Source organism: Entelurus aequoreus, linkage group LG05 (genome assembly GCF_033978785.1).
Source record: "Entelurus aequoreus isolate RoL-2023_Sb linkage group LG05, RoL_Eaeq_v1.1, whole genome shotgun sequence".
In the NCBI taxonomy this organism is placed as follows: Eukaryota; Metazoa; Chordata; class Actinopteri; order Syngnathiformes; family Syngnathidae; genus Entelurus; species Entelurus aequoreus.
In genome coordinates this window covers 29,207,407-29,222,113 of record NC_084735.1, presented here as the reverse complement: position 1 = coordinate 29,222,113, position 14,707 = coordinate 29,207,407, and the positions used below count along the sequence as shown (strand labels likewise).

The window sequence follows — 14,707 nt, the reverse complement described above, 5'->3', positions numbered from 1 at the left end:
GAGTTGGATAATAAGGCGTATACATATTTAATGGCTCTAATTTTTCCATTGACTTTTAAATGTAGCTTAAGTTATTTTAGGCATGTCATTACAAACAACAACAATGACTAATTCATTCAAAAACATGTATTTATCAGTGGCGTGCCGTCACTAGAGGCAGGGGAGGCACGGCCTCACCTGCCATCATGGAAAGAAAAAAAAAAGTAAAAAGAAGAAAAAAGTAATTAAATTGTTATGTGTATCCAGTGATTATACTAAAGTTATTTTCCATTTAACTTCACCAGTTTTAGATTATTTTTATTTTTATTTTCACATTTGCCGTTCAAATACTGAGAAGAGACGGTGCGGTGATCAGCAGCCAGTTGAGGCACATCACTGATTTGTGCCTCAACATGGATTGTGCGCAATGACTCGGCTAACTGCTGGCCTGCTGTGCAGTGAGACTGTATTGCTATATGAATTATATTATACATTTAACGTTTAGTAGCTGAGGTATATAATGTACAGTGTATTTTGTCAACAACTGTATGTGTGTAAAGTGCTGAGCATTCATAAATCTGCTGCGAAGACACACTGTGTGAGGCTCGTCTCATAACCCCGCCTCCTGGTGCCAAGCACCTCCGCCGCAGAATGCACCGCCCGTTGGGAGCACCGCGGCCACACCAACCAAAGCCCACACCCAAACCCTCCACGTGCAAGACAGAATCCACCCAAAAAAAGTCACTTAACAAGAAGCCAAAAAGTGCAAAAACAACAATGCTCGCGCTGCAGGAGCCGCGAACGACCGCAGGGACACAACATTAGGTACACCTGCACTGCAGGTTCATATGTTTGTAAATCTGACTGTGATGATGCAGTCGTGCCTCACCAGACATTAACCTCACCGCACGCCACTGGTATTTATACTGTAACTGTGCTGCTGTGGGGTGAAAATATGGAACAGCCTGAGTGATGAACTCAAACACTGTTCAAACATTGAGCATTTTAAGAAATTGTACAAATCTAATATTTTGGTTCGGTATGGTGAGGTCTAGGCTTATTTTGAATATGAGTATGAATTACTTATATGATTTACTTATATGTAAGCACATTGTTCTGGGCACATTGAGTTATGTTGATCCAGATGAATTTGATAAAATGTGGCTCAGAGGAAACTGGATATTAGTAAAGTAACTATGTAAAAAAGGGGGGGATTCAAAAAGTTTATACTTCTTCCCATTACCCTTTTGAGATATGTTAACTTAAATGAAATAATAATATTGGTATTGAGCACAAGACTGAATCAGAATCAGAATCAGAATCAGAACAGTTTTATTGCCATTGTTTGAGAACGGGTTCACAAACTACGAATTTTTCTTGGTGCAAATGTGCGACATAAAACACATATAACACATATTTGGTAATAAAAAGAGCTGTAACTGAGCTATCAGATAGACTTAGAAGGAATTCAAGGAGCTGCTGTTAGGAGTTATTGTTCATTTGCCTGATGGCCGAGGGGAAAAAACTGTTCAGGTGGCGGGAGGTGTGGGTCTGGATGGAGCGTAGTCTCCTGCCTGAGGGGAGAGGGGAGAATAGTGTGTGTCCAGGGTGAGAAGAGTCAGCTGTGATCCGACCCACACGCCTCCTGGTCCTGGAGGAGACCAAGTCCTGGAGGGATGGGAGCTTGCAGCCAATCACCTTCTCAGCAGCACGTACGATGCGCTGCAGTCTATTCTTATCCTGGACTGTGGCGCCGGGGAACCACACTGTGATGGAGGAGGTCAGGATGGACTCTATGATGGCTGAGTAAAACTGCACTAGCATCTCGGTCGGCACCTTAAGTTTCCTCAGCTGCCGCAGGAAGTACATCCTCTGCTGGGCCTTCTTGATGAGGGAGCTGATGGTCAGCTCCCACTTGAGGTCCTGGGTGATGATGGTGCCCAAGAAACGGAAGGAGTCCACAATGGGGACGGGGGTGGGAGAGTCAATCAGGGTGAGGGGGGGTGGTGGGGCTGTGACTTTCCTGAAGTCCATGATCATCTCCACTGTTTTCTGGGCGTTCAGCTCCAGGTTGTTGAGGCTGCACCAGGACGTCAGCCGGTCCACCTCTCTCCTGTAGGCGGACTCATCGCCATTCGAGATGAGCCCGATGAGGGTGGTGTCATCCGCAAACTTGAGCAGTTTTACGGATTGGTGACTGGAGGTGCAGCAGTTTGTATACAGGGAGAAGAGCCAGGGGGAGAGTACACAGCCCTGAGGAGTACCAAGACTGTTCAATGGAATATGTAAACTACAACTACTCTTGATCATTCAGCTGTTACAAAAATTAAAATGATCATTAAAATATGTCCATTAAAAAGAAAGGAAAGGAAAAGTGCTTAAAAAAAAACAATTAACCTTGTTTATGTATTTAAAAAACAGTTAAAATAGCACTGTTTAATCTTATGATACCTCCGCATTGGTGCCTGTCTGTTTGTGTGTTTGTGCGTGCAATTTTATTGTGTCGTTTTTTGCGACATTGCAAATTGATGCTGCTTTCAAAAGTATGTTGAAGAGGTTCGTTTAGCCTACTAATGTGTATTTATAAATGGTTGATTTATATAGATGACGTCACGCTAACATCACGTGACACCTCTGATGAAGGCTGCAGAAGCAAGATAGCCGAAACTTGTCAGGTACAAAACTTTAAAAAGTACTTGAATTGATGTAGACAAAGTTTAGCTGGCTGACTTTGGCTAAAATGATAGTTAAATCTATTTTCCCACACAACTTCTTCTCACACTTGTTAGCTAGCTAGCAAGGCACAAGACAAGCTAACAATCTTACCGAGACTGAGACCACATCCTCCCTCCAGATGTCCGACATCATGCCCTCCGCTTGCGTATCACACATGTACTGCCATAAAAGCCAAGTCCGCTTTGCAAAATTATCAAGGTATTCATGTTTTTAACAAGAATAAGTGGAAATGGTCTCACCCTTTACATGTTGTTTACATGCGAGTGTTGGCGCGGACCCACTCCCGCCGGAAAAAACACAAGTGATGACGTCACGACTATTGTCAACAAATATAATTGTCAGCGACAAATTTTATTGTCGACAACGTCGACTAATCGTTGCACCCCTACTATAGAGCAGACTAACAGTGCTACACTCCAACTGCTTCCCAAGTTAGCAAGCTACACTCGGTCACGTTTTTGATGATTTATGTCTTTAATTCAATGAATATCATACATTTCTTCTTCTCGGCACTGCCCTTTAAGCTCACTTTCTTCCTTCCCATCATTGGAAAACAAAGTTATGTCAATCTTTATAATATGTCAGTCTATATAAGCCAATGCTAGCGTGTAAGACCAGATGTTATGGGCGCATCTTCAGGGTTCACTGTGGCATTTACTGTGTTCCATTTGGGTCGCGTCGTAGCGACGGTCGTGTTCCCAGGATGCGTAAGGATAGGCAGGAAGCAGCGTGCAGGTAAGAATGACTATTTAATCTTTGAACTCAGAGCAAAAATACAAAAGATAGCATGCCACAGGGAAATGCGCACAAGAAAGAACAGGGTAGTGATGGGTCCGGCAACACCGATGCATCGGCGCATGCGTCGAGCTCATAGAGCAAAACCCTGTGTCGGTGCGCGTACCGCTTTTAGAAAGTCACGTGACCGATCATGAGCTGTTTCGGTCATGTGACCGATACGCGAACTGTGTCGCATTGACGCCTCCTCTGTGACCTGTGAGCGGGTCTTTTCTACAGCCGGAGAAATAATAACTGAGAAGAGAAATCGTCTAAAATATAATACGTTGGAAAAACTTTTTTTTTTAAATAAAAGTGTAAAAAAATAAAATAAAAAAAAATTCTCAGTCCACAAGCATCCTCCTTCACAACACGTTCTCTTAAATTTCCATGTTATGATACATGTTCACATTATTTATTGACTGTATCTAAAAAAGATAAAAATATATTTTTATTTAAATGAAGATATGAAATAATCCTAAATGAAATACAATGAATTGGTTTATATTATTGTATATACTAGGTCATAAAATCAGTGTCAGTTGAGTCGGTCCATAGATTGCCTGTAGGGATTTTTCATGTCCAGCAGATGTCAGTATTTAGTGACACAGTATCAATACAGTTTTGCAATGTGTCGAAACGCTTCATGACGCCTCATCAACCCATCACTAGAACAGGGTGACAAACTCGAGAATCTCAGCCTTGAACCAAACAAAAAGGGAGTGTGACGCTAACAGGAACACATAGCAGTCACCAACGGCGAACAATGCACCTGCGACTTTAGGCAAGGTGACACCAGTATATAAAGCTCTGTAATTAGCAACCAGGAGCAGGTGAGCCTTCTGATCACTAATCAGAGGCAGGTGCGATAAAGCAGTGCTATAGTAACCAGAAAGTAAACAAAGAAAAGATGGCTGAAACAAATATAGACCATAAACATAGGAAACCTATAACAAACACAAAAGAAGACGTGCCCTGTGTGGACAGGTCATGACAGTGGGGATGCTTTTTAACTCAAATTTCTGCTCCCAACTTAAAGCGTGAAAATTAGACGGGAGACATCTCTTATCTCAAAACAGTATTAAGTTGGAGCACTCTTAAGTTGAGGTCCTACTGCATTATTGATTATTTATCTTACTATGCAATATTTTCTTTGTAAAGGCACAAACTCTTGTAGTGGATCTCAGGGTGTAGCTAATGCAATTTATAATGTCCCATTTATTCCTACATGTGTTACATTATATTAAGGTGTGTGTTAGTTTATTCTGTATATTCTTTTTAGCCACACTGTCATGAATGACTTCTCACGTTGCATTTGTTTGTGGTTGCAGGTAAACATGCAGAAAATGTCTTTGGGGATCTTTTCAACGAAGCCAACACCTTTTACATGCGCGCAAACTCTCTCCAGCACCGCATCGACCGCTTGGCCATCAAAGTCACCCAACTCGAATCCAGTGTGGAAGAGGGTCAGTTCCAACAGTTTGTTATAGACACCTTTACCTCCCCACTAATACTGATGGTTAAACACACGTTTCACTGTTTTGCAGTCTCTCTTCAGGCCATAAACCTGAGGAAGGCGTTCAAAAGCTCTACCATCCAGGACCAACAGGTGTTGTCCAAAGGCAGCACTCCAGGCTCGGTGGCTGAGATGTACGACAGCAGCGACCAGGCTCCTCTTCTCAGTGACCTCACGGCTTACAGGTACTTAAACAGCATTGTCGTCTCCCAAACTAGTCAGCAAACAGGACAGAAACATTTATTTTTTTAAACAGAGAGGACTGCACTGATGCCATGAAGTTCTACTCAGACCCTTCATACTTTTTTGACTTGTGGAAGGAGAAAATGCTGCAGGACACAGAGGACAAAAGGAAAGAAAGGAGGAGGCAAAGGGTGAGAGCACACACTTCCTTAGGATTCACATTATAATAGGATTCACACAAAAAAACAGTCTTTTCAAAGATGCTAAAAATGTTTAGCATTATAGCATGCAGTGAATCATCTAATGCAGTGGTTCTTAAATGTTTTTCACCAAGTACCACCTCAGAAAACACTTGGCTCTCCAAGTACCACCATAATGATCAACATTAAAATACACTAGCTTAGTAGGCTTAAGTGTTCAGTAAAAACAAAGCAGGGGTTTTATCGAGTATATTTAATATTTTTGACCACTGTAACATTGCACACAGTTTAAACAGTAACGCTGTGTTTGAACATAGGAAAATAAAACACTAATCACTTAATTAAGCGATTATTTGGCGGACCACCACAGTTTAAGAATCACTATGTAATGCATAGCTCAATTATGTGACGAAAATGCAATAATGATGTGCGGTTTTACACCCCAGCAGCCTACAAACACAATAATAAACATGTTTTTTTATGTTTTTGCTTCATGACTTTACCCTGCGACATTGCCCAGGAACAGAAGCGATGCGTGGAAAGCAGCACCCTCCAGCGACAGGTGAAAAAGGTGAGGAAGGCTCGGAACCGCAGACAAGAGTGGAACATGATGGCGTTTGACAAAGAGCTCCGTCCAGATCATCGCCACCCACAGACTCTACGGCGAGGGGCGTCTTCTGAGGGCTCACTCTCCCCAGAGGGCAGGTTTGTGCCAGTTTGGATGTGTGTGTGTGTGTGTGTGTGTGTGTGTGTGTGTGTGTGTGTGTGTGTGTGTGTGTGTGTGTGTGTGTGTGTGTGTGTGTGTGTGTGTGTGTATCCACACAGGGTGTGTGTGACGCGTCTAGTGCAGTAGAAGTAGAGAGATGTCTGTAGATAGTGCATGTTGCTTTCTGCTTGCTACTCTCTGCTTACAGCTACCGCCGCCAGCTAGCCCCCTCCGGGGGGTGAAAAGAGGAGCCGAGTGTGTAAGTCTCCTCCTGCTGGTACAAAGCCTCTCCACCACCAAGACTCCTTCAGTGCCTCCTCGTGGCCACACACGGATAAGGGTCTTTGCAGACCCCGAACTAAACTGAAGGGGATCTCGGAGCAGCAGTGGGCCCCAGAGACGTGGCGTATAGGCCCACCTTTGTGTGGAACACGCCCTGACGCCCGTCAACCCTGCCCCAACTATGGGTAAATAGCCCCATTGCCTTGTGGGTCAGCTTATTTAGGCAAAGGCTAAGGGAGCACACCCTGACAGAAAAGCAATGTGCTGAAGGCACCCCACAGCCATGTGGGTAAAACCGGGAGGCAGTATGGCTACGGGAGTAAACCCCAAATGAAAAATCTGTGCTCCGGGGACACACACATGGGCAGGTTTCCAGCAGACCGGATCTCTGGCAGTCCCCTGCAACTGCACTCACCTGAAGGTCGTCTCGAGTTTTTCTCGTGCCACTGGAATATGGTGGGTGTGGCCAAGATTGTGGGGGAAGGAACTGCGCGCACCATCCCTCACACAAATACACTCTTTGCGCAGGCTTCAGCTTCTTCCGAAAAGTCCTCTGGCGACAGGATAAAGCGACGGGGGCAGGTCAAGGATGTGACTGGGAGCTCCTAGCTTGAATCCTGCACAGAGGCGGCATGGGTGTGATGCATACTGAAGAAGGGAGGCTATACTGAAGAAGGGAGGCTATACTGAAGAAGGGAGGCTATCTACTGAAGCGGAAGCTGTTTCATTTCATACTAGCCATCTGGCACAGGGAGGTCCTGCCTCAAGAATGGAAAAACAGCAACATTGTCACCATCTACAAGAAGAAAGGAGATAAATCATCTTGTGGAAACAGTCGTGGTATCTCCCTTCTCTCAGTGGCCGGCAAGGTACTTGCGAAAATTATGCTTTCTCGCCTTTCATTTCTAACAGAGGGCATCCTCCCAGAGACACAGTGTGGCTTCAGAAAGAACCGAAGTACACTAGACATGATCTTCGCTGCCCGTCAAATCCAGGAGAAATGCAGGGAACAAAACAAGGACCTCTACATTACCTTTATTGACCTCACCAAGGCCTTTGACACAGTTGACCGTGATTTGCTCTGGAGCATCCTCAGGAAGTTTGGTGTCCCCCCCAAGTTTCTCAGCATCCTAAAACAGTTTCACGATGGTATGCAGGCCTGTGTACTTGTAGGCAGTGAACAGTCCCCCTCTTTCCCAGTGAAAGTAGGGGTGAAGCAGGGGTGTGTACTGGCCCCAGCGATCTTCAATCTTTTCCTGGCAGCAGCCACACTCCTATTCCGCCAGTCCATCACAAAGGATAGTGGTGTCTCCATCGAGTTTCGCCTGGATGGGAGCCTATTCAACATCCGGCGCCTACAGGCAAAGACGAAGATGTCAGGCACCAACATCCAGGAGCTGCAATATGCAGACGACTGCGCACTCCTCGCCCACACTCCTGATGCCATGCAGCATGCACTAGACACCATGTCATCAGTCTACCGCTCACTAGGTCTGGTGATCAACATCCAGAAAACAGAGGTTCTCATCCAGGAGAGGTCCCCATCCCCTACACCCCCTGTCTTTACCATCAGCGGCACACCCCTCAAACTCGTTGAGCAATTTTGCTACCTCGGCAGTACTCTGACCCCAACATGCCAGATCGATGATGACATCCAGGCTCGTATCAACTCAGCCTCCTCTGCCTTTGGAAGACTGCGCTCCCGGGTGTTTGAAAACAACCACCTTCGAACCTCAACGAAAGTGTCTGTCTACAGGGCGGTGTGTGTTTCAACTCTGCTGTATGGGTCAGAAGCCTGGACAATATACCGCAGACACATCCGCTGCCTTGATGCATTTAACATCAGATGTCTCCAACGCATTCTTGGCATCACATGGCAGGATCGAGTTCCTCATACGGACATCTTACAGCGCACTGAGTCCATGAGCATAGAGGCCACCCTGGCACAGCGACAACTCCGGTGGGTTGGTCACACCATCCGGATGCCAGGACACCGTTTGCCTCGTCAGATGCTTTATGGTCAGCTCCTTTCAGCCAGCAGAAAGCCCGGAGGACAAAAGCTGCGGTACAAAGACCAACTGAAAGGGATATTGAAGAGGTGCAACATCAAACCCTACGAACTTGAGACAGCTGCAGCCAATCGATCGTTGTGGCGCTCGCTATGCCATGACGGGGTCATGTATCTGGAGGAGTGTCGGAACCAACACCGGAGGGATCAGCGGAGGCGAAGACACCACCATGCAGTTCCAGAACCATCCCAGCCCCCTGATCCCGGCCTGACATGTCCCCACTGTGGCAGGACGTGTGGTTCCAGGATCGGACTTCATAGTCATATGGAGTGGCATCGTCGTCAGCAACGATAGCCACCGACCAGAGCAACAAAATGGAAGCTACGTCATCTTCGACTACGATGGACCGCCTAAGCAAAAGTGTGTGTGTGTGTGTGTGTGTGTGTGTGTGTGTGTGTGTGTGTGTGTGTGTGTGTGTGTGTGTGTATACATAGACATCTTATAAGTAGACGCAGCATCGACCGCTACTCCCTACTGGCGCTGACGAGACGCGGGGCCGCCATCTTGGAGTGGTGATCCGCTCCACTCAGTGCAATTCATTTGGCAGGAGCAATGAACTGTCAGCGCATTTAATTAATCTTTCCTCACTGAATACCACTGATTTTCACATGGTTTTTTGTCATAAGTGTAGCTATGATAAAGGACACATGTTTTGAGTGACCAGACGTCCGAGATCAAAACTGGGAATATAATCCCAGAGAAGGGGGAAAAAAACGGTCAGCTATTTTTAAGTTCAAGAAACAATATGATTGTTATATATACATGCGTATATCCTACATAAACAATGTATGAATACATTAGATATCTATATATCTTATAGACTGTATCTCTGTTGCTGCAGCAGCAAAGAGTTTATTCTGTCTTGACACTTTGTATCGATATTTTTTATTACATTCTTCCCTTGAATGATAATGTTTACAGTGATTGTTTTATATGTATTTTTTATGTAAGTCGCTTTGGATAAAAGCGTCTGCCAAATACTTAAACATAAACATATATAAACACCTGAAAGTCTTTATATCAGCTAAAACCACCAATCTGTTTCCCTGGATTTAGAATAAAACTAAATTCTGTCTTACCCAACAATGTTAGTATTTGAATATTGTTACTTGAAGACTTATTCCTGGTTACAATTATACTGTTAAAGTATTGTCTTATACTTTGCCTAAAATGAGAATGCATCATAATCAGTGGCGGCTGGTGAATTTTGTTTTAGGTGTCACAATCATTTATTTCAACTTTATGTTATTCAAGTATGACATTTTTAAATTTAATTTATTTCATTGACAAGCAATTCTATTATGGTCATACTCTTGTTTGCTAGCGGCTACGATTTCAGTACTATTGGAGATCTTTGCTCCTTCTCAACTCTGTGGTAGTATTATTTTCACAAAATACAACCAATAGTACGTTAATGTTAAATATTACTTGTGAAAAGTAATCCCCCGATTCCTTTTTTCAACAGTCCGCTCATTTGAGCAGGAAAATGCTGAACACCAGCTCGACATATTTGTTTTCTACCGGTCAACTGTCAGTTTAGGCTGCTCACCGGCTCCTCATCACCACTTCAAGATGGCGGCCGAATTTCTTGCGTATATATATATATATATATATATATATATATATATATATATATATATATATATATATATATATATATATATATATATATATATATATATATATATATGTCTTAATTGGATTATCCAAAAAAAATTGTGCTCGATACCGTGGTAGAGCGTAATATGCATGTGTGGGAAAAAATCACAAGACTATTTCATCTCTACAGGCCTGTTTCATGAGGGTTTCCTCAATCATCAGGAGATTTTTTTTTTCTCCTGATGATTGAGGAAACCCTCATGAAACAGGCCTGTAGAGATGAAATAGTCTTGTGATTTTTTCCCACACATACATATATATATATATATATATATATATATATATATATATATATATATATATATATATATATATATATATATATATATATATATATATATATATCAGGTTTTTTTCTTATTACATTGTCTTTTTGCTCTTTTCTTAAATTTTTACTGAGTTTTTTTGGTTTGTTTTTATTTCAATAATATGGGCGAGCCAGCAAAACTACAACTGTAGGCTACAAATGGCTGCCAGGCCACACCTTGAACACCCTACTGTAAACAAAGTATTACCCCAAAAAAGTCTGAAAAAGATGGTTTTATTATTGAGGGTGTCGTGGAAAGGGGTTGAGGTGCGGCCCGGAAGCCATTTTCATCCAGAATCATATTGTTCATTGTCCCTCTGCCTATTCCAATCCAAACTAATGAATATTCAATATATTATCCGAGATTTTACACTCAACTATGTGCTTTGTCAACTACAATAAATTGGGCCTGATCTTTTAAAGGTTTGCATGTAATAAAACACATGCAAACTTGATAGTACACGCAAAGCTGATCTACTAAACTTGCGCACAAAGGATTGCATCTCTTAAATGAGCAGAACAAGGAGCACAATCCATTTAGCCTCTCTTTCTTCATTAATATGCAGAATGTATGCTGATCATCAGAACACCCACAACACTGGGAGGAGGAGAGGCAAACATTATAATTTAGTACGCACAATTTGATTTATCAATGCTGAAACTGTTCAGAGGGGGCTGTATAGCATCTTTATTTAGTATGTCTGAAAAGTATGTGCAAACTGACATAGTTACGCACACCGCTGTAAGGAAGGGTGTGATCATGGTGGAAAGAAAATGGACAGAGAATCTTCTGTTCTACATGTGTGTGTCAACATGTTTGGACTGTCAGAAATAAAAAAACATTAGACACAAAAGCTAATACAAATAATAACAGAAGAAATTAACAAATTAAAAAGAGGGTTTGACAAAAAACAGACCATCTTTGAATCACAGTAAAACTAAAATAATGTTATTTGGTAACAGTAGAAGGGAAAGTCAAACACAAATAGATATTTAAAGAGTAAAAGAAAACACATTTTTGGGGGTAATAATAGATGATAAAATGAACTGGAAACCTCATGTAAAAAAATATACAACATAAAGTACCAAGAAACACGTCAATAATGAATAAGGCAAAATATTTTCTGGACCAAAAATTACTTCATATTCTCTACAACTGCAAATGTGCGCTTCATTCGTTACAAAAACGATTAATTAGAATAATACATAATGTTGGAGATAGAGAAATTACACACACTTTATTTATTGAATCATAAATATTGAAATTCAACGACTTGGTGCGTTTGCAAACAACTAAAATTATGTACAAGGCAAACTATAATCTGCTACCCAAGAATGTACAACAATTATGCTCAACAAAAGAGGAGAAATATAACTTTAGAGGAAAATCTTATTTAAAACATTTGTATGTGCGTACAACAGTTAAAACCATTTGCATATCAGTATGTGGAATTAAATTATGGTATGGATTAAGCAAAGAAATCAAACAAAGCACCAATATGATTCAGTTCAAGAGACTGTTCAAACTACAAGTGTTCACAAAGTACAAAGAAGAACACTTATGATGAACATCTTGAACCTTTTTTTTTTTTTTTTTTAAATAATGATTATTTATGTTTGTTTACTTACTATTGTATATTATCTATTTATTTATTTTTTTATTCACTGTTCTGTTACACACAGAAAAAAGGAAATGGGATAAAATTGATATGATATAAAAAGGGTTAATATTAAATAAACTCTGCTTCTTCCTACTCCTTTTCGAACGTGCTGTAATGAAACAACTGGAAAGATGTGATGCATTACATTGTATCGTATGCATGTTCGAAATAAACTGAAACTGAACTGAACATATCGTTTAGTCAGCAATATCATGTTTTCATGGTAAATGTAGCTGCTGGATATTTTAAGGGACATATTAAAACTAAATCAATCTTGGTGTCTGCTGGCATTTTTTTATTTAAATAAATGCTGTTTGTTTTTTCATTTATAAATTATATTATTATAATATATCTCCTTTATGAAAAAATGTATTTCAATATGCATTTTCTTGCGTTTGGATTATTCGAGACACATGATTGCGCTGTGATGAGACACCCTGCACAGCGCACCGTCAGTGTGGTAAAAAGTTGCTGTTGTGTAGATTGTGATTCTATATTTCAGAAACAGTGTTACAGATTATTGATGTGTGCTGCTAGTGCAATAACACCGAACACTGTTTGGAGAGCAAAACATCTTGATTGTGTAGGGAAATTAGTGTTTCCATGGTCACATCAGGTAGTATATTTTTTATATTATGGTTATGAGGGATCCACAAATTTAGCGCCGTCTTTATCCTTCTATCCCTCCTATGCGCTGAAACCGCTGATCCGGCCTTTCTGGGCCCGTTCATGGTTGTAGGTTTGGTTATCATTTTGAACTACATTTGCTGTTCACTCATGCTATTGTCTAATAATTTATGTCTACAAATACAACAATATTTTAATTTATAAAATACCCAGTTTTTTTCCTCCAGGCCTGACCTTCCGGAGTACCCTGTCCCTCCTGTGGCAGTCCACAGTACTTCGAACGCGCAACCCTCCCCACCTGCGGAGCACGAGTACCACTGTATTGACGTCAACTACAAGGGAACAAACACTGTGGAAGCTGCAGAGAAGATGAACGGCTCCATACGCTCATCTGCGGATTACAAGTATGTGTTTTGCAACCACAGCTGGAATTAAATATTTTCATTTCGGCTGCAACCTAATCCTCCTTTTTGTTTTTCATTGTCAATCAGCTGCGCCAGCCCTCCAGCTGTGCCAGGCCCACATATCCCTTCTGCCCAGACAGCCTTCGCTTTCCCTCCAGCAGCAGCAGCTCACAATGGAGCCGCCATTCACGTAGGCCTTGGTTACCCACATCCACCTGTTCCTCCTCCAGGACCTCGCGTGCCTCCTCCTCCAGTTCCACCTCCCCCATCTCATCCGCCCCCAGCTGCCCCTTCTCACCTTTCCGAACTTGTCGGAAACAAATTAAAACCAGCGAATGGCAGAAGTGATCTGCTATCTGCAATCCGCATGGGTTCGTAACTTAGTCATGAGAGTTTTCAACCGTTCCAGTGATATTTTTGTAATTTTTTGTATTATGGTTATTAGGCATCCAGCTGAAAAAAGTGCAAGAGCAGCAAGAGATGCAGAGCAAGCGTGACCCTGTGGGGAATGACGTGGCCACCATCTTGTCCCGGCGCATTGCAGTGGAGTACAGTGAATCTGAAGATGACTCAGAGCTGGATGACAATGACTGGTCAGACTGACAGCTGTGCCACTAAGAATAATCATTCTGTGACATGTGCAGTCTCGCGTCTTTGGAAGAAGAACTTGTTTGACAGAGAAACTTATAATGACATACATTTAACCAGCCATTATTTTGTGCATGATTTCCCGTTTTTATCAGTTTATCCGGGGAATATGGGCAGCACGGTGGAAGAGGGGTTAGTGCATGTGCCTCACAATACAAAGGTCCTGAGTAGGGTTGGGTATCGTTTGAATTCGAACTATTCCTATTCCGATTCCTGACGATTCTCGATTCCGGTTCTTTAAAGAGGCAGGGTCAAAAAAAAGTTTAGGGTATTTTAAATGAGCTAGCTAACCTACAGTCTTTCTGAATGAAATAGTCTGACTTTCTCCATCAATTTTAATTCTATTAACTTTTTATGAACTTTACTATAAATTCCTCACAGGGCTGTTTTCAACTAGAATATAAATATCAAATCTATGAACTTGAATATAAATATTATAAATTATGAATACATTTTCCCAGGGGTACACTTTCCTCAAGAGAGCTTTATTTTTTAAAACCTCATGAAAACACATTTACACATAAGTGTATGATGCTGCAGGAAACCTCATGAAAACACATTTACACATAAGTGTATGATGCTGCAGGAAACCTCATGAAAACACATTTACACACACAAGTGTATGATGCTGCAGGTACTTAAAAATGTTACCGTGCTCCCACTGATGGGCTAACCTGGTGCAGAAAAGCAAATAAACAATAAGAAACAATTTGCAAAACCCAGTCCAGATTAGCAGCAGGTACAGTATAAAATCAGAGACAGATCTTGTTTAGGAAAATGACCATATCCGCCTTCTCAGGCAGGATGCGTGAGCGTTCTGGACAGATAGTGTCTCCTGCTGTGGAAAATACATGTTCGCTGGGTGTGGAAGAAGATTGAACGCATAAATAGGAGAAAGCGAGATATGACAGCAAAGGATAAGTCTTTTGTTGGTTCCACCGGACCACCACCATGCA

General features: G+C 41.9%; 1 protein-coding gene across 1 annotated transcript in view; it reads left to right on the top strand.

Annotated features, from left to right (window-relative positions):
- The window catches only part of LOC133650433 (actin-binding protein WASF3-like), a 19,538-nt gene extending 6,006 nt beyond the window's left edge, over positions 1-13,532 (top strand). Inside the window, exons 3-8 of the mRNA XM_062047660.1 lie at positions 4,821-4,955; positions 5,037-5,190; positions 5,262-5,379; positions 5,909-6,093; positions 12,927-13,103; positions 13,191-13,532. Of these exons, the coding sequence (XP_061903644.1) occupies positions 4,821-4,955; positions 5,037-5,190; positions 5,262-5,379; positions 5,909-6,093; positions 12,927-13,103; positions 13,191-13,482 (1,061 nt within the window). The 3' untranslated portion in view covers positions 13,483-13,532. The remainder of the gene's footprint in view (positions 1-4,820; positions 4,956-5,036; positions 5,191-5,261; positions 5,380-5,908; positions 6,094-12,926; positions 13,104-13,190) is intronic.
- The last annotated feature ends 1,175 nt before the right edge of the window (positions 13,533-14,707 follow it).